Source organism: Diabrotica virgifera, chromosome 9, assembly GCF_917563875.1.
Source record: "Diabrotica virgifera virgifera chromosome 9, PGI_DIABVI_V3a".
Classification (NCBI taxonomy): Eukaryota; Metazoa; Arthropoda; class Insecta; order Coleoptera; family Chrysomelidae; genus Diabrotica; species Diabrotica virgifera.
The window spans coordinates 58989395-59016606 of record NC_065451.1 but is presented as its reverse complement, the minus strand read 5'-3'; the positions used below and the strand labels follow the sequence as shown (position 1 = coordinate 59016606).

Below are 27212 nucleotides of genomic sequence, written 5' to 3'. Positions count from 1 at the left end.
GCCTTCAATTTTTATGAAAATTCCACACCTGTAATTTTGAACCAATCAAAATACGTTATTTTGACAGATCACCATGGCAACGGAGGTATTTTATCGGAAATTTTTTGCTCGTGGGGTACCCAACAGCGAATTATAGTGGAAATTTTTTGACGTTTACAATAACAGAACATTTTTGACAGACTGGTTTTTATTTGTTTACATAATTTAGTTTTGATTCATTTTCTATCACTTGTAGTTACTCAAAACTTATGTAAAATTGAAGAATATACTATTTCCACCTACCTCTACCGAAAGTATACTTTTCCGGACCTCATTGTAGGGAGCAAAGTTGTACTTTTCCTCCCTAGGGAGGAAAATATTTTTCCTCCCTAGGGAGGAAAAGTAAAAGCGACGTCATGGTATTTCATTCATGAAATATAACTTAGTGACGCCCTGTATAATATCTATTTTCTATTACGAAGTATCTATACATTTTAACGTGTATTTATAAAACATCCTGTATTTTGCAGAATGGTAAAAAACAGTAAATTGTTATTTTGATTTAACAATGTTTACATTAATAATTTGACTTATATTTGACAGTTGACAGTTATATTGTACCTACTTGTTGTTTTAGTTCTAATAAATTTTGTTGGTTAGTTACATAAATAAATTAAGTAAAAATGAAAAAATGACTTGTTATTTGAGGAAGGTGGAAAACCCATATGTATAACATGGGAGTAAAGTGCCTTTTCCTCCCTTGAATGATTACTGCCCTCCGCTACGCGTCGGGCAGTAAACTTCATTCTCGGGAGGAAAAGTTACACTTTCCTCCCTTGTTATACAAATAGCTATTTTCTGTCTTGAAATGGTATTCCCATGCAACTACAATGAGTAGAAATTACGAATTTGAAAGCCTAAATAATTGCTGACAAAGCTATGGCGTGCTATTAATCTGTTCATGCAGCTTTGGATTTTCAAATGCAAATTTGGTGTGGAATTTTCTTACCGAATACCACGCGAAGTCAAATTAATATCCGGAATTTTTTTTTTGATCATGGATATTTTTAGAAAATTTCCCTCGTCTGCGACTCGGGAAATTTTCAAAATATTCATGATCTCAAAAAAATTTCCGGAAATAATTTGACCTCTAGTGGTATTACTAGTGATAAGATTTTAATCTTAATTAAAAAAAATAAACTAGATATTGTTTAAAATAATTCTACTGTGCAGTCCAACATTAACCAATATTCACTACGGGTGTTTATCAAAGTATTAACTCTTAAAATGCAGAAGACACTAATTGCTTTAGCTGTCATATGTTTGGCACAGTTATCTTATGCCGCATTACCCCTTAAGGTAAGTAGTACGTTTATATTTTTGTTGTATTTTATATTATATTCTTGTTTAAAGTGTTGTTTGAATGATGCTGATCATATTTTTACTATCTTCTTTATGTACCATGTCTATCCAGAACGTTGCATACCATCATAGCTATCCTAGATTTATTCACTGCCACCTTAAATAGAATGCTTGTATCAACACCATACGAATCTCGCAAGTTCTTCAATGATGACGTTCTTCTTCGTCCTGGACTGAGTTTGCCTGCTATTTTTCGTTGTATAATATTTTGTGGCAACATGTATTTGGGACCTCTCATTACATGTCAGAAATACTCCAGCTTTCTCTTCTTGATGATTTTTATAATTCAGTGGAGTTTCGAACCTTCTCCCCCAAGAAACTTTCAAAATATTTCTATAGGACCACATTTCGAAAGCTTCAGGGCGTTTTGTATCGATTTTATTCGCAGTCAAAGACTCAAAATCATAAAGTAAGACCGAGAACACGTAGCAGCGAAGTAGGCGGCTCCTCAATGCCAATTTTAGGTCTCTGGTGCATAATACCTTGGACATCCTTCTAAAAGCAGTTCTGGTCTGCTTTATCCTGGATCGAATTTCACCGCGAGTCCTTGTGTTACAATTTAACTTATATGCAAGGTAAACAATTTGGTTAATTTTCTCAAATTTGGTATTATTTACGTAATATACAGAGTGTCCCGGAAAATAGTGCGTTCCTTAAAGGTGTGGGTAGAGCACTATTTAAAAGAAAACTTTCTTATACATTTTTTTTTCTAAAGTCGTCTGTTGCCCCAAAAAAATAAAATGTCTTTTACTAAAATTTACATTTGGCAACCCGGCAGTCTTATTTATTTTGACATAGCGAAGATATTTAAAATTTTAAACACAAACAGTCATATCATAGTTACTTGTTACCCGAGAATACATCGTATTGTTGTGGTATTGTCATGATTTCGATCGCAAGTATCACGTTAATTACGTAATACCTATAGTGTATAATTAGTGCACCATTTAGGTACACCAAGGCGATTTACCTCGAAATTTAAGGAGTTGAGATTGATTTTGAACTCATACTTGCACTTCTGTGTAAGTCATGGTAGCTGGAACTAACTTTACTAATTTCCTTGGTATTCCAAACTCTCGCATAATATTAATTATATTTTCTCTATTTTTGTTATCATAGGCTTTTCGAAAATCTACAAAGATTTGAAAGATATCTATGTCGTGCTCACAGGCTTTTGCTAATATTTGTTTTACGTTGAATAGCTGGTAAATAGTAGACCGTCTTGGTGTGAATCCGGTCTGATATTTTCCCTATGGTTTGTTATGTAAAGTGACTTTATCTCCGGTTTATGATCCACGTGAACACTTTATAACTCACACAGGGCACAGAGTAGGGAGATGCCCTATAGTTTTTTGTAGCTGAGTCTGACCCCCTTCTGGTGGATTGGGCACTCTGTATATACACAATATTTTTCGTTGTCACAGTTAGCTGATACTATTTATTTATAGCAATTCGATGAACCATTGAAAACCGACTTTCAAATGTGGCATGACAACTGTGAAATTTACATCCCCGGTGTAACCCAAGAAGAAATCAATCAAGTACGAGCAGGACGCTTCGATACAAACAACCAATCTATTAAGGTAAGTGAACCAATTGATAATTTATGTTTTACTATATTTATTTCAATATTCTGAGGAGAATAGGTACAGGTAGGGAATTGCTAAATATCACCTAAAGTCAGAAAAGTTAGCTACCTGGGACACATAATGAGAAACGAAAAGTACCGCCTCGCGCAACTGATCATCCAGGGTAAGATTGAACGAAAACGGGGTCCCGGTAGACGAAAGATTTCATGACTTAGAAATATCAGAGACTGGACCGACCTTGATTCAACATCTTTGTTTACAGCCGCATTGGACAGAGACAGATAGTCACTAGGTAGGCCAGTGTAGTCGCTAACCTCCACTAAAGGAGAAAGCACCACAAGAAGAAGAAACCAATTGTTAAACGTAGGATTCATAGATTTATGCTAGTGTATAGCACAACTAGTTTAGCCAAGGCCAAACTAGTTTGTCCTAAGCGCGTTAGGATAAACTAGTATGGCTTAGGCCGAACTAGTTTGTGCTATCGCGCGTAGGCAAAACTAGCTTGGCCTAGGCTATCCTAGTTTATCCTGAAGTGTATGTTTTTATATCAGGATAAACTAGTTTAGCCTAGTCTAAACCAATTTAATCTAGTCGAAAGTAATTGATTAGAGATTGGTTGCTGATTTAAACGTAAGTTTAGAAGACACTATTAAGAGTTGTAAGACTTTTAAGTATTTAGGGTAAATGATAAACCGAGGTGGCACTTGTATGAAAGTTATAGAAATAAAAATAGTACGGGGAAAACAAGCCACGAAAGCACTCAATGGAGTGATATTGAAAAACAAAAGACTATGAAACTATAGTGAACACAAGAGTGATATTGAAACTAAAGAAAACAAAAAAGGATTTTTTAGGCCATAGTGCTGAATATTACCCTACAAGAGCGGAAGAATAGCCAGTGACAACAATAATACGAAATAAAATACGAAAAGTTGAATTGGAGTTTATAAGAAGTTATTTACAAATTACCAGGTAGCAGTGGCGTGCTGGAACGTTTCAAGCGGCCCGGTGATTTTATAGAAAAGCGGCCTCCCATCCTCATTTTACCTTCTGTTTTGAGAATTTTTTAGTTGAATTTTAGTAAATCAATAATACAAGATAGTACAAATTCAAGTATAGTGCAAATACTTTAATTTAACAATATTTAAAATAACACTTAAACGCAATAATCTAAACATTATTTTGCAATTATTTTATAAAATAGTTACATAGCTCTCGATCAATAATTTCCGCATTAAAATAGATCTTTGAGCAAATTCGTACGTTATTTCATCATTTTTAAGCTCATACAAAGCTAATACTTTTTTTCTATAACTATTAGCATAAATGTTTCCGAGTGATCTTGTGTTAAAGTAGGTACTTCTTAACCAATTTTTTATGTATTTCAACGTTTACAAGCTTTTTTAGCAAGATACTTGTGTCACTAAAAGAGTGAATAAATGTACAATATTTGTACTATATTTAAATTTGGATAAGCACACTAATATACGTTTTACTTATGCAAAACAGCGTAACAGCAAGCTATACAATCTTTACAATTTTTAGTACCACACGGAGGTGAATTTTCACGATATTAACAACACTTTCATGTGTTACTTCATGCTCATTATCACTTAGATTAATAATATCATCCTTCATATTTTCTGTAGACTGAACATATTCATCACTAAATAATTTCAGTATTTTGCAAAATCCTATTTTTTAATACAATCAATTTATCAGAAAATCCAGAAGTTCTTCTCTAATTACAGTCGCAGATAATATGATATGATAATGTTTTTTTAATTTTTCAGTAAATGATTTAAATGACGTTAAAGGTACATATACCATTTTTCATTTTATCAAAATTTCTAAGATGTAGAGTGCTTATATTATCATAAAATGATTTGTCTTGATCAAATCGTCATGACCAAGACAAATCGTTTTTCGATACTTCCAATAATTCGGTCAAAAATTTGCAAGACGTTTTTCCATTTTTTATTCTGCAGAGTACATATTTTAGATTTAGATGTTTGAAGAAAATTGGAAAATCATAAATATACTACTTGTATGTATGAAAATAAATATTATCTGTAGCAATAATTTATGTACAATATAATTTATATAGCAATAATTTATGTAAATAATTGTTTTCGAGATTAAAAAATATTTTTTTTGTTACATCTTAAATTTTTTGTGAAAAAACCTATTTGACCGGCCTCAAGAGGCCGCGGCCTCTCGGTGATTGCACCGATTCATTTATATGGCCAGCACGCCACTGCCAGGTAGGATATAATTAGAACAGAGGAGATATGAAACAGAATAGAAGTAGAATGCTCAATTACAAAAAAGTTTTGGTAGTAAAAGTATAGCCCTGAAATGGTACGGGCATGTACAAAGAATGCCGGAGCACAGGTGGCCGAAAAGATTACTGGACGGGGACCCGCGGGGAGGAAGACCTGCTGTGAGATCGAAAACTCACATAGGAAATGCTATGATAGATAGAGACCTCAGAGTGGCGATTGGGAGAATAGAGTGCGATGGAAGACTAGACGAAAACGGCAAACTTATAATGGGAAAAAGCCAAGAAGAAGAGAATAATTCAGCGAACTAGTACGGCTTAATATAAATAATAAATTAAATAAAATACTTAGTTCTTGGAAAAATAATTATTTTTTTTAAATTATAATTATTCGTAACAAACAAACAATAATATTGAGTTATATTCGCGGTCAGACAGCCTAGGTTAAATTTCTCACCTTTAGTACCATCCTTGGATTATAAGCTTTCATTTGACACCTCATTTGTCATTCTACCTGGTATAATGACGGAGGAGTTGAGTTCACGGACAGACAGACAGACAGACGAACCGACGGACAATCGGACGTGGATAATTCAACGTTTTCACATTTTTTTCAAAATTCGTAAAAACAATATTAATTAGTACTCGATTTTATTCGTAAGTGTACCTTTTCTTTTCATTTTTGGAGAAAACCTCATCAATTATACAAGAATATATTGATTTATAGCATGTATCAATATCTTCATTCGATGTATCATATAATACAATATATCGATGTATAATTTTTTTTGACATCCCTGTTGGGACGTGATTTGGGAGTTCCCCGCATGCAAAAGTCATTTAGTGGAGTCAATGAAGGTGAATATGAGTTATTACCTCAGATTTCGTTGAACCTCCATCGATTTTCATAAAAATTGGTGAGTGGTTAAAGGATACCTCAAGGAACAAAGGTGACATAGTGCCAACTTGCGCTTTTTGCATTTTAGGGGTGAAATACACCCCTTTTTTAAAAATTATTTTTTAGATTTCTGAAAGTGCAGTCACTGTAAGTTTTCACTTCCTATATTGTTGAACGTTCATCGATTTTCATGAAAATCGGTAAGTAGTTAGAGGACACCTCAAGCAATAAAAGATATATAGCATCAACTTGCTCTTTTGCATTTTAGGGGTGTAATACACCCCTACTTTTTAAATTGTAAAAAATGCAGATTTCCGCATTATGGCGTAAGTAATCTCGTTTAATTAAGAAAAATAAATATTTTTTTTATATTTATGTGCATGAATTAAATTTTTTTTAATTTTTCAAACCTTATAGCAACCAAAAATCCGAAAATTAATAAGTCGAAAATCACGAAAACCTTATTCTTCTATATTTCTGAAAGTGTAGTCACTGAATGTTTTCACCCACGATTTCTTTGAACCTTCATCGATTTTCATGAAAATTGTTGATTAGTTAGAGGATACTTCAAAAAACAAAAGTGATATAGCACCAAGTTGCGCTTTCTGCATTTTAGGGGTGAAAACCACCTTTTTTTTAATGATAAAAATGCAGATTTCAGCATTCTGGCTCAAGCAATCTCGTTTAATTAAGTAAAATAAATATTTTTTTACATTTATGTGCATGATTTATAATTTTTATTAATTTTTTAAACCCTATAGCAACCAAAAATCAGATAACTAGCAAATCGACAATCACGAAAAAAAATTAATCTTTTATATTTCCAAAAAGGCAGTCACTGAAGGTTTTCACCCCTGATTTCGTTGAACCTCCATCAATTTTCATGAAAATTGGTAGGTAGTTAGAGGATACCTCAAGAAACAAAAATTGTGTGGTACCAACTTGCGCTTTTATCCTGGGGGGTGGATGTTACCCCTTCTCATTGGTGAACACTATTTTATTAAAAATAACCCCATAATTAGATAGAGGAGTAAATTCTAAGCAAACTTTCTTTTATCAAGTTTATAAATTTTTTATTTAACTAATATTTCACAATTTAATAAAATATTATTGGTACAGTAAAACCTGACAATAACGGCCACTAAAAATAGAAAATAATTGGCCGTTATAGAAATGTGGCCGCTAATGCTAGGTTTCCTTTTCCACAAATACATAAAATATAATTGAAAATTTATTTATTTTAGTAATTAAAGCCAATCTAATTAAATATAATTCTACAAACAAACGGAACATACTAAAACTAAATTCAATTTACTACAATATAAAACAATATCTATACGAAAAAACAACTACAAGAAAAACAGAATTTTTGTTTGTTTTACATTTTTTTGGATAAATGAAACATACTAAAACTAATTTAATATAGGTAATACATAATATAAAACCACATACTATAGCTACTACGAAAAATACGCTTATCACTAAAGTAGCGCCGTGCTTCCAAGCTATATTCAACAAAACCAACTTGGTAGGGCCTTTAATTAGATATCGCAAATCACTTTGGCTGATTTTGTCTGCATATATATTATGTTTGAGGAATCCCTTTTTTTTTGTGAGACTGGATATAGGACATTTCTCAAGTATGAATTTACATTCATGGTATATCGTTGCTATACAGGGATAATAATCTGTGCAATGTTATGGTACAGGCTACGTTAAATATGAAGTAAATATGGAAGATATACACTGGTTATTAATTTCAATTTAATTCGATTGTTTTTTAATCGTTTACAATATTTAAAATAATTAAAGACATAAAGTTAGGGATCTCAAAAATAAATTCAGTTCTCACTGGCAGGGTGGGAAATAATAAAGTGCCATACAATAGCATTTCATTACAATGCTCATTACAGGCATTACAGGCTGCTCCGTTTGAGAAAACTCATACTCTCAAACTTTGAGAAAACACTCATTCAGATTCGACCAACCCTGTATTAGCTAAAATTAAACGTTTTGCTAGATTAATAATTTTTAACAATAATAGATTATATTAAAAATTACCTGAACATAAATTGATTTTCTGATGTCAAATCACTACAATTATACAGGGGGTGAATATTGCTATGAAATTTGAAAATAAAATGTAATTATCTTTTAAACTACTTCGTATAACATCACAAAACCTGATATTTTAAGAAATAAAACATAGAGGAGAATCCAAAAATGTAAAAATATACAGGGTGTTCCATTAAACAAAAGATAATTTTGTTTCACCCTGTCAATATGGGTGGCCTAGTATACTTACAAATGTATTTAAATTCTGATATTATCTATGCCCCAATCTCACCTAAATAAACTTTTTTCGTATCTCCTACAACAAACGACTAATTTTACTTCCCACAACCTGTGTACATACAAAATCTCCGCTATAAAATTTTTTCAAAGAAAATGTTATTGTTTTTTTTTAAATAACTCCGTTAAATTTTAAAGTATGAGATTTATCCAAAAACCATTACAAAGCTAAGTAAAAGTTGTATAACACTGTATTAAAGATAATTTTCTAAATCCTTTATTTTTTTTAATACAAGGTGAAAGTTCCCCGGTTACATGATTCACGCAGTAAAATTTAGGATTTAAATGTTTCTATCTCGGTTATTTTTTGTCGTAAAAAAATACTAAAAAAAGAAAAAGCTTAAATAAAGTTTAAACTAAAATTTTGTTCTTTACCATTTTTTAAGTATATCGAGTATTTTTGGAGTTATTATCAAAAGAATATGAAATTCACGAAAATTTGAAAAATACTAATTTTTTTAATCGTATTTTTTTTTTCAAAAATATGCATTCTAAACCGGTCAAAATTTTTGAAGTTATTACTCATGCTAAAATAAATGCTAAAATAAATAAGTTTTAAATGGGTTACTATAAGTTTTAATTTTTGTGGAAATGACGTATGTTTCATTTTTCATTCTTCCCTAAAAAATCTGAAAGGGTCCTCTTATTTCCATCATAACTTGCTTAATTTTGATGCTATCGACTTCTTATATAGCTTTTTGATAGTTACCTTTCAGTACTTTATTAAAATGTTTAATATCTATATTTATCAAAGTGCATCGTGTTCCTGTTATTTAAGCTTGAATACTAAGATTTGAGTACTCGCGGAAAAAAAATATACATTCAATTGCGTATAACTCACTTTGTATATGTAATAAAGGATTTTTCAAATAAGGAGCTTATTTACTTTTATATTATCTTCGATTTTGGTAATAACAACTTTTTTGAAGAAACTTATGGTTTTTGAGTTATTTATGAAAAACTGCTTTAAGACATGGATTTTTTTCAGGAAAAATCAAAACTTTTGATCTTTAATAACTCAAAAACTATTGATTTATTAAAATAACTTTATATAACAAATTTTACTTATAATTGTCCCTCTATCGATTAGTGGTATTATTTTTAATAAAATAATTTCCACCCCCGAGAAGGGGTGGCATTCCCCCCCCCCAGGATAAAAGCGCCAGTTGGCACCATGTCACCTTTGTTTCTTGAGGTATCCTCTACATACTTACCAATTTTCATGAAAATCGATGGAGGTTCAACGAAATCGGAGGTGAAAACCTTCATTGACTCCACTAATTACATGTTCGCTAAATTACTTTCGACTCGGCTAAATTGGTGTAGACTAGGCTGTACTAGTTTATCCTGAAGTATGAGTCTTTATTATATCAGAATACACTAGTTTGGCCTGAAGTGTGCGTCATTATATCAGGATAAACTAGTTTGGCCTGAAGTGTGTATATTTATATCAGGATAAACTAGTTTGGCCTAGGCGATATACGACGACCGAGATGCAAGGTGGACAACATTAATAACTGGGTAAAAAACAGAAGAGTAGGATGGAACGACGACGTAAGCCGCATGACAACAAATAGTAGTAAGGAAGGCAAGAAAACTTTCCCAATAGGACGGCGATCAGTGGGAAGACCAAGAAAACGATGGAATGACAAGTTACTGGAGACATATTGAAAAACAGATAGAGGCTACACAAAAAGAAGAACAAAGAAAAGATTATGTTTAATTCTTTTGTATTTTTTTGTTGAAAATAGTGTGAGGGAATATATTATCCTCATTTATTATATAGTCACCCCGCGTGTGGTAAGTGACGCAAGCAAATCGCAAAAGTTAAGTGACAAAATTTGAAATTTAGCTTTTTATTCACGTTTATATTAAAATGTAGAGTCCAAAGACGTTTTCTGGGGAGTATTAGATCAAAATTTTTTATAAAAAACAAAAATGGATCAACTTTTAATTTTAAGAAAAACGTGAAAACAAACCTCATTTTCGTTTTCAGCACCATCAAAAACATAAATTATGACAAAAATTAGCCATTCACCACACCGTGGTCAGTATATCGATAAATAAGCGTTTTTATGGGGATGTGCCGCTCGTCCGAATAGTTAACAATATAATTTTAACAATAATATATTATATCCTAACTTTTTTATATTTTTTTTTGTTTCAGAACTACGCAGCTTGTATCTGGTTGGAATCTAAAATCGTATGTATTAAATATTTTCCTTTTTTTAAGATAAAGTAATAATCTTAGCTTGTTTAGCATAATAAAATCTTGCATTAAAGACTTATGACTTGCATTATATTTCAGCTTAATACTGATATGGTTATGAACAAGGCACTATTGGATATCTATATGCCCAAGAAAATTATGGAAGACGAATACATCGGTTATTTGTTGTGTGCTAAAAAATTTAGAAAGCGTAAGTATAGACTTAGAATAGGAAAATTTAATTACGTATTTTTTATGGGAAATAAGCCACAATTTTACTAAAAAATGAATTTATTAACGTTTCGAAGCCCAAATCGGGTTTCGTTGTCAAAATACAAAATACTATTAAAATAAAATAAACATGTTGTTGCTAAGTAAAAAAAATTCTTCTAATAATTTATTTAATCTGACTCATTTATATTGGTAATTCAGACGTATATTATACATTTTAAAGTAGAAGACTTTAAAATGATATCGCCAATAAAATGATATAAAAATGCCACAAGGAAATAGCTTCAGAACAACATTGAAAATTTAATTGAAATGCTCCAGGGGATTTAAACATTGGTACCTCATTTTTTGAGGAGTTCCTCTATCCATTACTGTAATGATAAAAAACTTTCATTTTTTCGCTTAAAACTCTGTTACACCCAGCATACATAAAAATCATCTTCCTATACAGTGAGCACGTAAAGGTTGGAATAAATTCATTTCCTCGAGAATGGACGATTTTGGAAAAAAATCCCGAAACAGGTCAATTTTTATTTTGAAATTACTACTTTTTGGCATGTATATCATACTAGTGACGTCACCCATCTGGGCTTGATGACGTCATCGATATTTTTTTTAAATGAGAATAGGGTTCGTGTGATAGCTTATTTGAAAGGTAATTCAATTTTCTATTCAGTAATATAAACTTTAACATAATTATTTACACAGGGTGTCCAAAAAATTTTTTTGGATTAAATTTATTCACATAAAAAGAAGAATGTATGTAATTTATTTAATTCAAAACACATTTTACTGCTCTCAGAAAACAGAAAATATGTTTATTTGAAAAATAATCTTTGCTTTTCGCTTAAATTAAATGTTCAAATTGTCACGAGTAGTGTTGCCCAAAATCAGTCTTGGTCTTGCAGTCTTGGTCTTGTTCTTGCGTTTTCGCAAGACCAAGACCAAGACCAAGACCAAGACCGTCTACTTTGAGCAAGACCAAGACCAAGACTTAGCATGCAAGATTTGAGCAAGAATAAGACTAAGCCTGCAAGACTCTTGCGTCTTGCAATTAGAACTGAGGGTCGTTTTATGAAGTATATTAGTTCGGGTATATTCTTAGGTACTCTATGAGAAGCAAAAAAATTTGTAAAATTGGACTTATGCGCCTTACGAACAATACCATAAACAAACATACATTCTTCGCTCTGAAATTAATTGTCCAGGTTTTGAGAATAGCCGCCCTCTATTCATAAATTATTGTATCGAAACTTTTTAAAAATATGTCATATGCTAATAAACAATATACCTACCTAATTTTTTTCGTTAATTAGTTTTCTAGGAATTTAAACACCACAAATTATATGGATATATAGAATAATAAGACTATTATGTATATTTTTTCTGCTGAGTATGATTACGATAACGAGACAGATAATGCCGTGCCGGCTATACCATGTAACCAAATACCCAAATATTTAGTAACGGTAAACTGTCTACGAGGCATTCAACAAAGAAATATTTACAGTGAAATACATGGAAAACAAAAGGATATTTATAGCAGTTATTTCTGTAGGTAGTTAAATTAAATTGGTCATTTGTTTTATCAATCGACTGTTCTTTTGTTACTCTTTCGTTGATATACACTACTCCAAGAAATTAACGCACTTCCTTAAAAATTGGCCATTTTTGGTGTCTCGAATTTCCTAAACTTGTTCGATTTAAGTGGTTGATAATTTGATTTTCTATTTATTTGATTTTAATGTTTGATAATAATATTCTGTATAAATATCGCTGTAATAATATTGTTTCTAGACAGGTAAATTGTGATTGTATACCGGGTGTACCAATCAAACTGTATGTTTTTTCTCAAAGGTCGCATCACCCTATGGAATATTCTAGCATTTATTAAACATTGAAATTAAAACCCAACTATAGCCTCATATTTTCTTAACATTTTGTTTTTGATTCATTCGCTTATGTTGGATAATAAAAAGTTAGGTACTTTTTTAACTAGCCATGTTTTTCATCAATACAGGGTGTTTTTACATAAGTATGGCAAACTTTAAGGGGTAATTCTGAACGAAAAATAATTTTGACAGTTTGTTTTATAAATGTATGTTAGCAAAAACTTCGTTTCCGAAATAGGGGATGTTAAAATTTTTCTTAAAAACTGACGATTTATTTATTGCTCTAAAACCGGTTGAGATATGCAAATAAAATTTGGTTGGTTCTAAGAGGTAGTTATTACGCATTTTTGACATACAATTAAAAATTTAATATTCACCATTGGCGCGCATACGGGTAATATGACCCGTTTGTTTAGAATTACCCCTTAAAATTTGCCATACTTATTTAAAAACACCATGTATTGATGAAAAATATGGCTAGTTGTTAAAATACCTAACTCTACTGTTATCCAACATAAGCGAATGAAAAAACAAAATGTTAAAAAAATATCAGACTGTAGTTGGGTTTTAATTTCAGTATTTTATAAATGCTACAATATTCCACAGGATTATGCCAACTTGGAGAAAAAAACACAGTTTGATTGGTATACTCATTAGTACCGATAAGGTATCAAGTACCTATACAACGACAATTTAACTTCTAACAACAATATTATTACAGCGATATTGTTAACAAATAAGGCTATATAATATTAAAAAATCATTTAAATCAGAAAACATGTTTAGGAAATTCGAGACATCAAAAACCCATTTTTAAGGAAGTGACTTAATTTCGTGGAGAAGTGTATAATTCTCGGTTTGGTATTCGGTACCAAAATGAGGACTGGCATTAACATATGAAGGGCCAGGGAAAAGAACAATGAATGTCTATCTGCAAGCATTTTCGGTAAAATGAGAAACAAAGTTACATATTCATTGTTTTTACCCCTTGCGTCCAATCTTGTGACGTGATTTTAAGACGATTATCATATTTATTTCCCCTTGTCCATTCACAGGTTGATAGTACTCTTTCTAAGCTAACAGATTGCACAAAAATCTCGAAATGACCAAAAATTTACATTCATCCTTTTTCCCTCTGACCCTTCATATTGTGCTTGTGCACATCTGCCAGCGAATTGAATATTTTTCAAATCGCACATTGTCAATGGCAAATACTCGAAAAAATACGTAAGTTCCTAATAAACTTTGGTTAGTTGGAACATAGACACGGATCGCTTATATCGTAGGTTCAAACCCTAACCGTTGTCAGTTTTTTAGGTATTTATTAATTTGGTTGGTCTTTACTATGGCTGTGATATTAAAGCTTAAAATTGACATACTCTGTTACGTTGTTCTAAGATATGTAATAGGCTAATGGGCAACTGCGAGACTTGCAAGACTCTTACTGCAAGAACAAGACCAAGACCAAGACCTGGAGCACAATACCAATACCAAGACCAAGACTAGGTGTATTGTCGCAAGACCAAGACCAAGACTCTCTAAGTCTCGTCTTGGTCTTGCATTTGGGCAACACTAGTCACGAGGCTCGTGGGTGGCTGCTTTAATATTGAATTTAAGCAAAAAACAATACTTATTTGCCAAATAAATTTTTTTTCTGTTTTCTGATAGCAGTAAAATGTATTTTGAATTAAATAAATTACACACATTCTTCTTTTTATGTCAATAAATTTAATTAAAATACCCTAAAATACCCTTTTTTGGGTACCCTATATAAATAATTATATTAATGAAGGAATCGGCGATTGCATTTTATTTCACTCTGAACACCACCGATATCCTACACGACGTGTTTCGAGCTCATTTGAAGTTCTCGTCAGGGACATCTAGGTGGATGTTCAAAGCGTTACAAAATGCATTAGGCCTTCCTGGTTTAATAAACTAACCAAACTTTAGTACAGTAGGTACGACATCTATATGAAATAAAAGAAAAGATTTTTCTGGTATACAAAAGAAATCTTCTCCGGTAGGGGACGTGAAAATGTGAATTCAAAGTCTTGATAAAAGACGATGAAACGGCAAAAGATACCTCTTTGTATCACAGATTTGCCTACAAAGCCACGTTGTTCGCTACACATTCGTCAATTACGGACAAGACAAAAGACAATTATTAATTTATTAGTCAGTTTATCTATTTCCGGACTTATTTTGAATGTACATTTTTTCACCCCCGAGAAGAGTTGAAATACTCCCAGGAAAAAAGCACACATCGACACATAATCACTTTTTTCTTTGACATGTTAGCTATGTGTATGACAAATTTCATGTCAATTCAAGCGGTTCTTTAAAATCTGAAGCAACAACCGTGAGTAAATGGATTACGACTGAAATTTTCGGATGGTAGTTTGTTATTCTTAATTATCAAATGAACATTCAATTCCATTACCTGTACGCATCTGCTTTCCGGATGAAACATTTTTTTTATTAAATATCATATATAGACAAATATTTCTATCATGGGTTGCCTATCAAAATCGTGTCAGAGCTATCCTTAAGGGGGGGCCGTAGGGGTGGAAATCAATATTTTAAGCACATTTTTTTTTGAATTTATGGTAGAAATATTTTATTTTTAAATTAAATAGGCATATTCAGTACAATTAATAGATTATTCAAGAAAAAAATCAAGGAAAAATATTGAAAAATAAGCCAACAGTGGCAAATTTTTAATGACACCTCAAAAAACTCATCGTTGGATCAAAGTAAAAAAAAATTCAAAGAGATTTTATTATTTTATGACTTTTTCGAGGTAACGCTAACGAGTTTTTTTGTTTTATCGAATTTTGACTTTTTGATATTACTCAATCAACAAAGAAATCAAAACAACAATTTTTTCTTGCAAAAAAAAAACATTTATTATTGTTAAACAAAAAATAAACATAAAACAAAAAATATCTCGACAATGTTACTTCAAAGAATCATCATCATTCTCTTTGCCTTATCCCTATGCGGGGTCGGCTTCCCTAATTGCATTTCTCCACACAATTCTATCTTGGGTCATATCAATGTTAATCCCCTTTACCAACATGTCCTGCCTTATCGTCTCCCCCCAGGTCTTCTATGGTCTTCTTCTCCTACTCCTTCCAGGAATCTGCACTTCAGCTATTCTTCGTATTGGGTGATTAACGTCTCGACGTTGAACATGACCAAACCATCTTACCTATGCTCTCTCAGTTTGGCATCAATTGGTGCCACACCTATACTTCCCCTGATATACTCATTTCTAATTTTATCCTTCTTTGTCACTCCACTCATCCATCTAAAAATTCTCATTTCCGCCACATGAATTCGTTGTTCCTCTTTCTTTTTCACTGCCCAACATTCAGTTCCGTACATTATAGCCGGTCTTATGGCTGTTTTATAGAATTTTCCCTTCAGCTTCATTGGAATTTTTCTGTCACACAACACACCACTCGCTTCTTTCCACTTCATTCATCCAGCCCCACAGTACCGGCGCTAGGGTATAAGGCGCCCGCCTGCCAAACTAGCATAGGCGCCCTTTGGTTTCTTTTAAATTAGTATTTTGCACCAGCAGAAAAAAGCTCATTTTGGCGCCCCCAAAACAGGGGCGCCCGCCTGCAGCGCATCCCTTGCAGGCCCGTTATCGCCGGCCCTGCAGCCCCAATTCTACTGCACGCCTCTCCATTTATTTCTCCATTACTCTGTAATACCGATCCCAGGTACTTAAAACTATTGCTTCTTACAATCAGTTCACCATCCAAAGATACCATTTTATTTGTAGTAACTCCATCTTTAAATGAACATTCCAAATACTCTGTTTTTGTCCTACTAAGTTTTAAGCCTTTTTCCTCCAGAGCTTGCCTCCACTGTTCCAGTTTTTGTTCTAAGTCTCTTTCACTATTTCCTTCTAACACGACATCATCAGCATACATTAAGCACCATGGAATGTTACCCTGTAATTTCGCTGTTATCTAGTCCAAAAATAATGAGAATAAATACGGACTAAGCACAGAGCCTTGGTGCAATCCTATTTTCACATGAAATTTATCAGTCTCTCCCACACCTGTCCTAACACTAGTCGTTACTCCCTCATAGATATCACTCACAATCTTTACATATTCACCAGGGACTCCTGTTTTATTGAGTGCCCACCACAGAATCTCTCGAGGAACTCTATCATATGCTTTCTCAAGATCAATGAATATCATATGAGCGTTTGTTTCTTTACTCTTGTATTTTTCCATCAACTGCCTTATAATGAAAATTGCATATGTTGTTGATCTGCCCTGCATAAAGCCAAATTGATTCTCGGATATTTCGGTCTCTTCACGTATCGGTCTATCAATTGAGGCCCTCAGAGCAACAGTGCCCTAACCCACAAATTAAGCATTTTTAGATTAATGTATCAATAAAAGCAGAAACAATAAATCTTCGGAATAACAAGGGTCTACACAACCTACCTCTATATTTGGCTAAATGGCGCTACACAATTTATAGCGCCATCCCATAAGCGCAATGAAAATACGAATGCAAAGATTTCATTTATCTCAAAACTTCGTTTTTGGAGTTAGGCCACTGTTGCTCTGAGCGCCTTAATTACGCTTTCCCATATTTTCATGGTGTGGATAAGTAGTTTTATAGCCCTGTAGTTTGTACATTGTTATATATCTCCCTTGTTTTTGTAAACAGGTACCAGTATACTGCTTCTCCATTCGTCTGGCATTTGTCCAACTTCCATAATACTATTAAATAGGCCTGCTAGCCACCTTGTTCCTGTCTCTCCCAATGCTCTCCATACTTCCCCAGGAATATCATCTGGTCCTACCGCTTTTCCTTTCTTTATTTTTTGAAGTGCTTGAGCCACTTCCTCGTTTTTTATTTTGGTGACGATTGCTGCTACTGTCTCCGATGACTCTACAGGCTGTCTGTCAAATTCTTCATTTAATAAGCTGTCAAAGTACTTTCTCCATCTCTTTCTGACATCCCTTTCGTGAACTAGTATTTTATTATTATCATCTCGGATATATCTAATCTGATTAAAATCTTTTGCTTTCTTTGCTCTTTGTTTGGCTATTTTATATTTATTATTTAATATTATTATTTATTATGCCCTCATGCAAATTTTCAGCTTCCCAAAGGTCCTAGAACCTCTTAAATCGAGAAAAGAAGAATGTTTAGGTTTTATTTTTTTGTGAGCGCAATTTTAACTTAAAAAATCTGAAAAAATTCGAGATGATGTATATTTTGAATACAAAATAGCCTGATTTTTTTCAGATTTTTGTAATAAAAAATGAGCCCAGGAAAAATTTTCGAAATTTTTAAAAAATTTTTAGGTTATGTAAATATAATTTGGCCAACTTTTAAATAGTATTTTTTTGTGTATCTTTTGTCGTTCTTTTGAATGGCAGAGGCAGAATTTTTAATATCTGAGCGGAAAGACCGAAAAAATTGAAAAAACCGTTTTTTGCTGTCTCGAGATGCATCTCGGGACAGCCAATTTTAGGATTTAAGATCCTGACTGCAACAACTTAAAACAACACTAAAAGTGTGAATTTTGTCATAAAATTTGGTATGTGGGTTTATGATAATATTTGGAACAGCTTTTCCAAATAACTTTTTTCGATATCTCTAACGCGAAGCAAATCGAATCGCATATCGAAAATTCACCCTGTTCGTGGATTCGCAGTAGACCGCGTTTAAAATTTAAATTTCAGTTGACCATTTTAAAAATTGTGAACCATTAACTTGTATGACTGTGCCAAATTTCAAATCTGTATATATTTTGATTGCCGAAATATAGGGGTGTCTTCATCTTAAATGCGACACACTGTATATTATCAATTTGATAATTTATTGCAACTAATATAGACGTATTTTTTATACTTAGATTCAAAAAATATACATTCCAAATACTGACTAATTCACTAATTTTATAATAAAAAGTCAAATTGATTGCATTGAAAATTGAACCAATTAATGCGTATGAATATAATATTATTATAATAATTATAATATACAGAGTGAGTTTTATGTATAGAAACCCTCAATTATCTCGGAAACATCTTGCATAATTTTTATAGGTTTTGGTGGGTAGGGGTTTTCTAATGCAGCCGATATTATAGTGATAATTACATTGTTGTCAGATCTTCCGTTTTTCCGGAAATCTAATGAATTTTCTTATTTTTTTTGCGTTTTGAAGTCCTTAGGAAATACTGATTATTTTTCATGTTATATTCTCTATACCTAAATGCCACAGTTTCGGAGTTATTGCTACATGTATTTAAAAAAAAAATTAAACAAATTATAAATATCAATTTTTTCGGCCCGTGTAGTTACATTCTTTGGATCATTGGGAAGAAAAAATGTCTTTTGTAATTTTTCTCTAAAGGTTTTAGAGATCCAAATAATTTAATTGAAAAAAATCGAATAATGACGATTTTCAAGGTTCAAAAACACAAATAAAAAATATTATTTTTGAAACTGCTGAGTAGCCAAATTAGCGCCCTTCTTCTAGGGGTTCGCTATAAAATTTTTTGTCCCGTTTTCTTCTAAAACATTGCCATTTATTAATTGTTAGTGAAGCGCATATGAGAGGACGGGCGATCGGGGTACATTAACAACTAAAAAACAATATTTTAGAATGAAACAAGCTTAAATTACTTATTGGTAACTTATAAAATAAGTCTTGAATTTGAATTTGTGTAGACAGTTTTCAGTTTTAAATTGTTTATAACTCGAACTCGTTTAACTTTAGAGAAACATTACAACAGAACTTTTCTTGTTCCCAATAGTCCAAAGAACGTAAAATAATGTCTACCCGGGCCGAAAAAATTGATTTTTATAATTTGTTTAAATTTTTTTTTAATAAATGTAGCAATACCTCCGAAATTATGATTTTTAGATATAGGGAATATAACATGAAAAATAATTAATATTTCTTAAGGACTTAAAAAAGCAAAAAGTAGAAAGGGTATTCCAATTGAAGTAAAAAAAATAGATTTTTAGAAAAACGGAAGATCTGACAACAATGTAATTATCACTATAATATCGGCCGCATTAGAAAGCCCCCATCCACCAAAATTTATAAAAATTGTGCTAACCGTTTCCGATATATTTGAGGGTTTCCGTACATAAACCTCACTCTGTATATTATATTATTACACATTAATTGGTTCAATACTTCAATGCAACCAATTTGAATTTTTATGATAAAATTAGTGAATTAGTCAGTATTTTTAATGTATATTTTGAATCTAGGTATAAAAAATACGACTATATCAGTTGCAATAAATTATCAAATTGATAATATACAGTGTATCGTATTTAAAATAAAGACACCCTTAATATTTCGGCTATCAAAATATATTCAGATTTGAAATTTGACACAGTCATACAGGTTGATGGTTAACAATTTTTAAAATAGTCAACTGAAATTTAAATTTTAAACGCGGTCTACTGCGAATCCACAAACAGAGTGAATTTTCGATATGCGATTCGATTTGCTTCGCGTTAGAGATATCGAAAAAAAAAAAAAAAAATTTGGAAAAGCTGTTCTAAATATTATTATAAGCCCACATACCAAATTTCATGACAAAATTCACACTTTTAGTGTTGTTTTAAGTTGTTGTAGTCAGGATCCTAAATCCTAAAATTGGCTGTCCCGAGATGCATCTCGAGACAGCAAAAAACGATTTTTTCAATTTTTTCGTTCTTTTCGCTCAGATATTAAAAATTCTGCCTCTGCCATTCAAAAGAACGACAAAAGATACACAAAAAAATACTATTTAAAAGTTGGCCAAATTATATTTACATAACCTAAAAATTTTTTGAAAATTTCGAAAATTTTTCCTGGGCTCATTTTTTATTACAAAAATCTGAAAAAAATCAGGCTGTTTTGTATTCAAAATATACATCATCTCGAATTTTTTCAGATTTTTTAAGTTAAAATTGCGCTCACAAAAAAATAAAACCTAAAAATTCTTCTTTTCTCGATTTAAGATGATCTAGGACCTTTGGGAAGCTAAAAACTTGCATGAGGGCATAATTTTATATCCTTTATCGACAAAATAAGTAGCGGGGCTGATCGGCGCGGGGGCATTTTTGACCATCTTATCCCGCTATAGCCTTTGTTGCCCATCGTCTTTTGAAATTTTGGATAATACTCCTTTAGTCTGATTATAACCTTTAACTAGTTCTTTTGCGGCATCACTTTTAGATGACCATCTAGTAGTATTTACACTTTTTTAGGAATAATAATATGTCTGCCATGGTCATGGCAACGGCGTTGCACTCGCTTAAAGACGTTTTTAAACATTCGATTAACAAATTATATCTACATGTAGAGGAAGTGAAAAATACATAGGGTTCATACAGTCCTTCCAAGAAATCAAAGAATTCTATGGCAGCAGGACAACACTTAGCTGCAGCTTTAGCAACTAAATTTAGAGAGTGGGCGACACATGGAATCTACAACGCCAAGATATTGTGTTATCTAAATTTTAGCTGAACACCATTGTACTTTCCACTCATAACTGACGCATTGTCGTAGGACTGTCCCCTGCAGCTTTTCAAATCGATATCATCTTCTTGCAAGAATGTCTTAAATATATCTTCTACTTTATCACCGTAATTTGCCAAAAATACATTTTTAATAAATTTATAAACTAAAACGAGAACAGCTGTTGATCGTTTCTCACTACGCTCAAGCGCGCTGGCGCGAATTTGCTGCAAAGCGAGTCGAAGGTAGAGGGGTAGGGAGATAGTGTTGAATAGCCCTACCTTCGACTCGCTTTTCAGCAGGTTCGCGCTAGGCTAGCACGCTTGAATGTAGTTAACAACGGTCAACAGCTGTTCTCATTTTCTTTTGTAAATTACGCCGCGATTTAAAAAGATATTCCATCATTTTACGATCTGACAGACAAAAATGAAATTGAAAATAATAGTTGATAATACTTTAAACGATTTTCCCTTAAAACTGCCCTTTTCAAAGGTTATAGACGTTGTTACTCAAAAACTACTTGACCGACTCACCTGGAATTTCGTATATATTTTATTTAGAAATTCCTTGAGGTAAAGCTGTCGAGATATTTTTTCTTTTGTGCATAATTTTTGTTTAAATATAATAAATATGTTGCTTTTCACCCTTTTTTGCAAAAAAATTTGTTGTTTTGACTTCTGAGTGATATAAAAAATTCAAAATTCGATAAAACTAAAAAACTCGACGGCAAAACTTGAAAAACCGGCAACTGTTCCTGTAAAATAATCGATCGAAATTAGTGATATTCCAGATGGGTCTGCCGTTTCTAGGCGGAGAGCTTCGATTATAAAATATTGTAAAATTAAATTTTGATCACGAAAAGAAGTTTACGAAGAAAGATCGAAAAAGAATAGAAGTAGTAGAAATGGATTATCTAAGGAGAGTGTGTGGTATATCCTGAAAAGATCACATCAGGAATGAAGATATTAGAAGGCGGGCAAATACTGTATATTCCATGTAGATATAATTGAAACGAGGCAACTAGTGTGGTATTGTCACGTTAAACGAATGAATAAAGATAGATGACCAAAGAAAGCTTTAAATTACATACCGCAACAAAGAAGAAGAAGAGGAAGGTCTTCAGTTGCATGGGAAGAAAATGTACGGCACATCATGAGAGATAGAGCCATCAAAGAAGACGAATCAGTGGACAGAAAACGATGGTGGTCGTAATGTGAGAAGCGGCAGAGGCTGTAGGAACCTCGCTTATAGATAGACACATAGATAGAAAATTAAATTCAGTGAAATAAAATGAACTAAAATTAATAGAAATTAAATGAAATTGAAAAAAATAATAGTCGATAAAATTGAATAAAATTACAATAATTAAATAAAATTACAAATAACTATAAAATACAAATAATTAAATACGACATAAAATAAATAAAATAAATCGAATTTAGACAAGTAGTCGAGGAAATGAAGCTGAAAAAATGGCAAAACCTCGCAATTTTTTCGTCCAGCATCGATTTGTACAAAAATTTGGGATTAGGCTCATTTCACCCTCTAGTTCATTTTATATATTGAGCCGTTGTACGCGTTCTGTTTTTTAAGGGTGAAAACTACCCCTAATTATAAAAAATTATAAAATAACATTTTAAACTTTAATATTGTCAACATTTGGTTCTTATTAGTTACATAATGACTGTTTTATGCTTTAAGATATACTATCATAATATTTCAACCCTTAAAACCACCCTTGTTGGAGTTATATATAAAAAATTTACTTATCCTAAAATAATAATTTCGGCTTGCATCGATTTACATAAAAATTTGGGATTAGGATCATCTTACCCTTTACTTCATATTCTATATCATGCTTAAGGGCGTTGATTATTTTAGGGGTGTAAATTACCACTTATTGTCAAAAATTATATAAAAACATTGTAATCTTTAATGGGTAAAATTTGGTTTTGATTGGTTAAATAATGATTGTTTTATACTTTAGGATATATCATAATATTTCAGCCCTTAAAAACCACCCTTAATAACATTACAGTTTTTAAGTAGATATTATAGATATTAGTAGATATATAGTAGATATAACAGATCTATACAGAAAAAAAAGTAGACTCAAAGAATTACAAAAACATTTATTTACACAAAAATACGAATTTACAAATATGTACAAATACAAATACAAATAGTTTTTTAGTCATCTTCCAGTATATACCAGGTTCTATGGTATTATACATACATTGAAAATTATCCATAAGCGGACTATCTGAATTTTTCGAAAAAAAAATTCGTTTTATAAGCATAGCTCCTTCATTTTTGGCAGTAAAAAGTTTTTTCAAAAATGACTTTGTAGGATTTTTGAAAAGTTATAAGACTGTGTAAACTAAATTCCTAAGATCCCTTAGTTTTTAATTAGGGTGGGTTTAAAGGGCTCGAATAAGGGGGTGTTTGCTCGTAAATAGAAGTTTTAAACAGCTATATCTCGCTAACTGTTCGCTGTAATGAAAATCTATGTACAAGGGAATTTTAGTAATTAAAAACCCTACAATTTAGTAGTCTATCATTTTTTTTGTATCTTCAGTATTTTCGGAGATATTTTGAAGTAAAAGGTGAAAAATGGGAAATTCCAAAAAATTTATTTTCCTCTAAACTCCAATTTTTCTAAAATTAGGCCTTTTAAATAGGCCAAATTTCTTGGGTGTATTGATAATGCAATTATGAAAGGAACTAAAGAAAGGTGGAGACCAATTTTTAATTAAGAGGGTAAATAGGGGGTTGTTTTCACTGATTTTTTCATAGAGAAAAGCAGGTACCGAAATTTTTCTGATCATAAGTCGCTTAATTTTCAGGTTAGAAATTTTTTATTATTTTTTTTGAAAGACCTAACTGTAGACTTGAAAAAATATTATTTAAGTTTTCCTCGAAAAATACAAATTTTTTCCGTTATTTTACTTTGAATATTTCAAATTATGCATTTGACGAAAAAAGTAAACTTTTAACATGCCATATCTCGGTTTGTATTGGTCTTAAAGATATTACATAAAAAGAATTTGGTTTGTGTTACTAAAAGATACAATTTTGATATTTACAGTTTTTTTTTGTTAAATGCATATTTTTCGAAGTATTCTCAAAAAACCCTCTAACAATGTCGATTTTTTCATCGAAAAACTGTTACTTTCAAGCGCGAATAACTCAAAAAATATTAGTTTTACGAGGAAAATGTAAAAAACATTTTTTTCTTAGAATTAACTTTTACATCGATTTATATGGTTAAAATGTAATAAAAAATTCCCGCCCCCGAGATGGAGTGGCAACCACCCCCAAGGTTTTAGCGTACAGCGCCATGATATAGAAAATGATCCTTGGACTATTCCCTACCTTCTGTGAAAATTTCAAGTAAATCCATGCTGGACGAAAAAATTGCGAGCCAAGATGCTTCATTTCCTCGACTAAAGGCGCAAATGGCAGGTTCGTTAGAAAAAATATTGTCATGAGATTTTTTTGCATATGAGACATTCCAGAATAAGGTCCAAGAAGTCGCCCACGTGAAAAGTGGTCCAATTTTTTTTAATCAAATTGCAAAAATCAATACTTTTGGCCCGTACAAAACCTTTTTTATTAGGTTTTTTGGACCATTCTCGACAAAAAAGGTCTCTTGTAATTTTTCTCTAAAGTTGATCGTTTTCGAGTTATAAACAATTTAAAATTGAAAAAAAAAAACAAAAAATGGCGATTCTCAAGGCTTAATATAGATATTGGTTAAAAGTTATTTTTATGAAAGTCAGAAAGTGACTAAATCAAATTTTAAAGCCCCCCCTACAAGATCCTAAAAAAATTTTGTCATAATTTTATTACTAAGCCGTTATTTTTAAGTAATAATAATGAGCGCCAGCACGTATTAGGCGGCCGTCTATAGTGAGTGCGAAAGAGATGCCATTCCGGCAGTCCAATGGAGCATCTTACTCGCACTCACATTTACAGCCGCGTCAACACGCCCTTACAGTTTTTTGTTAATAATTAAAAATAACAGCTTAGTAATAAATTAATGACAGAAATTTCTTTAGGATCATATAGGGGGGGCTCTAACTATAGTAGTGACTTTGATTTAGTGACTGTGTGACTTTCATAATAATAATTTTTAAGCGAGTGTCTTAAAGTCTTAAAAATGGCCATCTTTGCGTTTTCCAAATTTTTTGAAAAATTTGGAAAAGAGACCTTTTTTGTCTAGAATGATCCAAAAAACCTAAAAAAAATTGTCCAGACCAAAAATAATAATTTTTGCAATTTGATTAAAAAGAAATTGTTAAAAAAAATTTGGACCACTTTTCTCGTGGGCGACTTCTTGAACCTTATTCACTATATCAAATACGTTTTTAGTATCAATGAAACGTAAAATCTTATCTGGACTTATATTTTAAAAATAGTAATTCGGGCCATTGTCAAAAACAAAATAAATATGATAAAGATTTTTTATCACACAGTAATGCGTTAACAACATTTACTAACGATAATTATTAATTTTCAGAAAACATACCCTTTGCCGATAAGGTCTTCGGATTGATCCAATGCAATTACAACAGAAATCCTAACGTAAGTTTTTAATAACATTTTTATAAATAAAATAGTTTGTGACGTAATCCATAATAAATATTGTTACAAAAAAAGCCTATAATCTTGCTGAAAAAAAAAAAGACAACGACCAAAGATCTTTTTGAAGATTCTTTGCATTTAGTCTGGAGGCAAGCAACTTATGCAAGGAAGTTTCCTATGGAAGGTTCAAATCTCAAATAACTTATAGCTCGTCCTAAGTAGAGCATTTATGGCGTCTTTAATCCCCTTCAAAATCACTGATACTTACATCAAATGTATTAGTCTGTAATTGTAAATTATCAAATTATCTTAAACTACTATTTAGTTTAGAGGTTAATTTTAGTTTCACAGATAAATTTCATTAAACTATCATATGCATTTTTGCTGTTCAGAGGCAATAGATAGGATATATTGAAAGGAGGAAAAAAATTACCTTTTATTAAATCTTCGATTAAATTATAGGAATGTATGGAATGTGGATGTGTATGGAATGTATTTTGTGCACTCAAAGAAAGTGTGATTCAAATCACCCACCTTCTGACATTCAGTACAAACATTTGAATCAAAAACTATAATTCTTGCTAGATGTAGAGGGAAACATGCATGTCCAAACCATAGGCGTAACCAGGATGATCCTAAGGGGGGGGTTACAACTACCTGAAAGGGGGGGGTTACAACTACTGGAAGGTCTCTGAGGGCTATGGTGTTAAGCGTATAGAGCTCAAAGTGCATCCCAATGGGGAGGTTATAACCCCCAAAAACCCCCCTGGTTACGCCTATGGTCCAAACTTCATTCTGATTAATGTTGTTATATATCTTCGAGGTACTACATAATTTTTAAACCAATATAATATATTTTTTGGAACAAAAGGTTGAATCAGTGAATAATGAGATTTGGATTGTTTACAAAGATCTCGCCATGATCGACTTCACTGATTTTTGACTCGATGCTTAATAGTGTTCACTAAATTGTGTTCACTAAATAATTCACTAATATAACAGTGTTCACTAAATCAGATATGCAAAACTACGATTATTTGAAGTACCATACTTAACAGCTTTTTTAGCCAAACTATCAACATATTCATTAAGCGTTAGATAAAATGATTTATCCATAATATAATAAAATGGATTTTTTTCTGTTTCAGGACTTTACCTTCATCTAAGGCCACAAATGAAAAAATAGAACTAACACGTGTTGCTCGAAACATTATAAAAAAATAAAGAATAATATTTTTTAATTATACGTTTAAAAATCTG

General features: G+C 31.9%; 2 protein-coding genes across 4 annotated transcripts in view; one reads left to right on the top strand and one right to left on the bottom strand.

The window, feature by feature from the left end:
- LOC114339168 (dynein axonemal heavy chain 1-like) overlaps positions 1-27212 on the bottom strand; it is a 1269803-nt gene that overhangs the window by 336094 nt on the left and 906497 nt on the right. The gene's annotated exons all lie outside the window — the stretch shown is intronic.
- LOC114336481 (uncharacterized) lies at positions 1190-27212 on the top strand. The gene is made up of 6 exons (XM_028286855.2): positions 1190-1338; positions 2850-2984; positions 10689-10724; positions 10830-10941; positions 25888-25952; positions 27101-27212. The coding sequence occupies exons 1-6, from the start codon at positions 1267-1269 to the stop codon at positions 27116-27118; spliced, it is 438 nt and encodes a 145-aa protein (XP_028142656.1). The 5' UTR covers positions 1190-1266; the 3' UTR covers positions 27119-27212.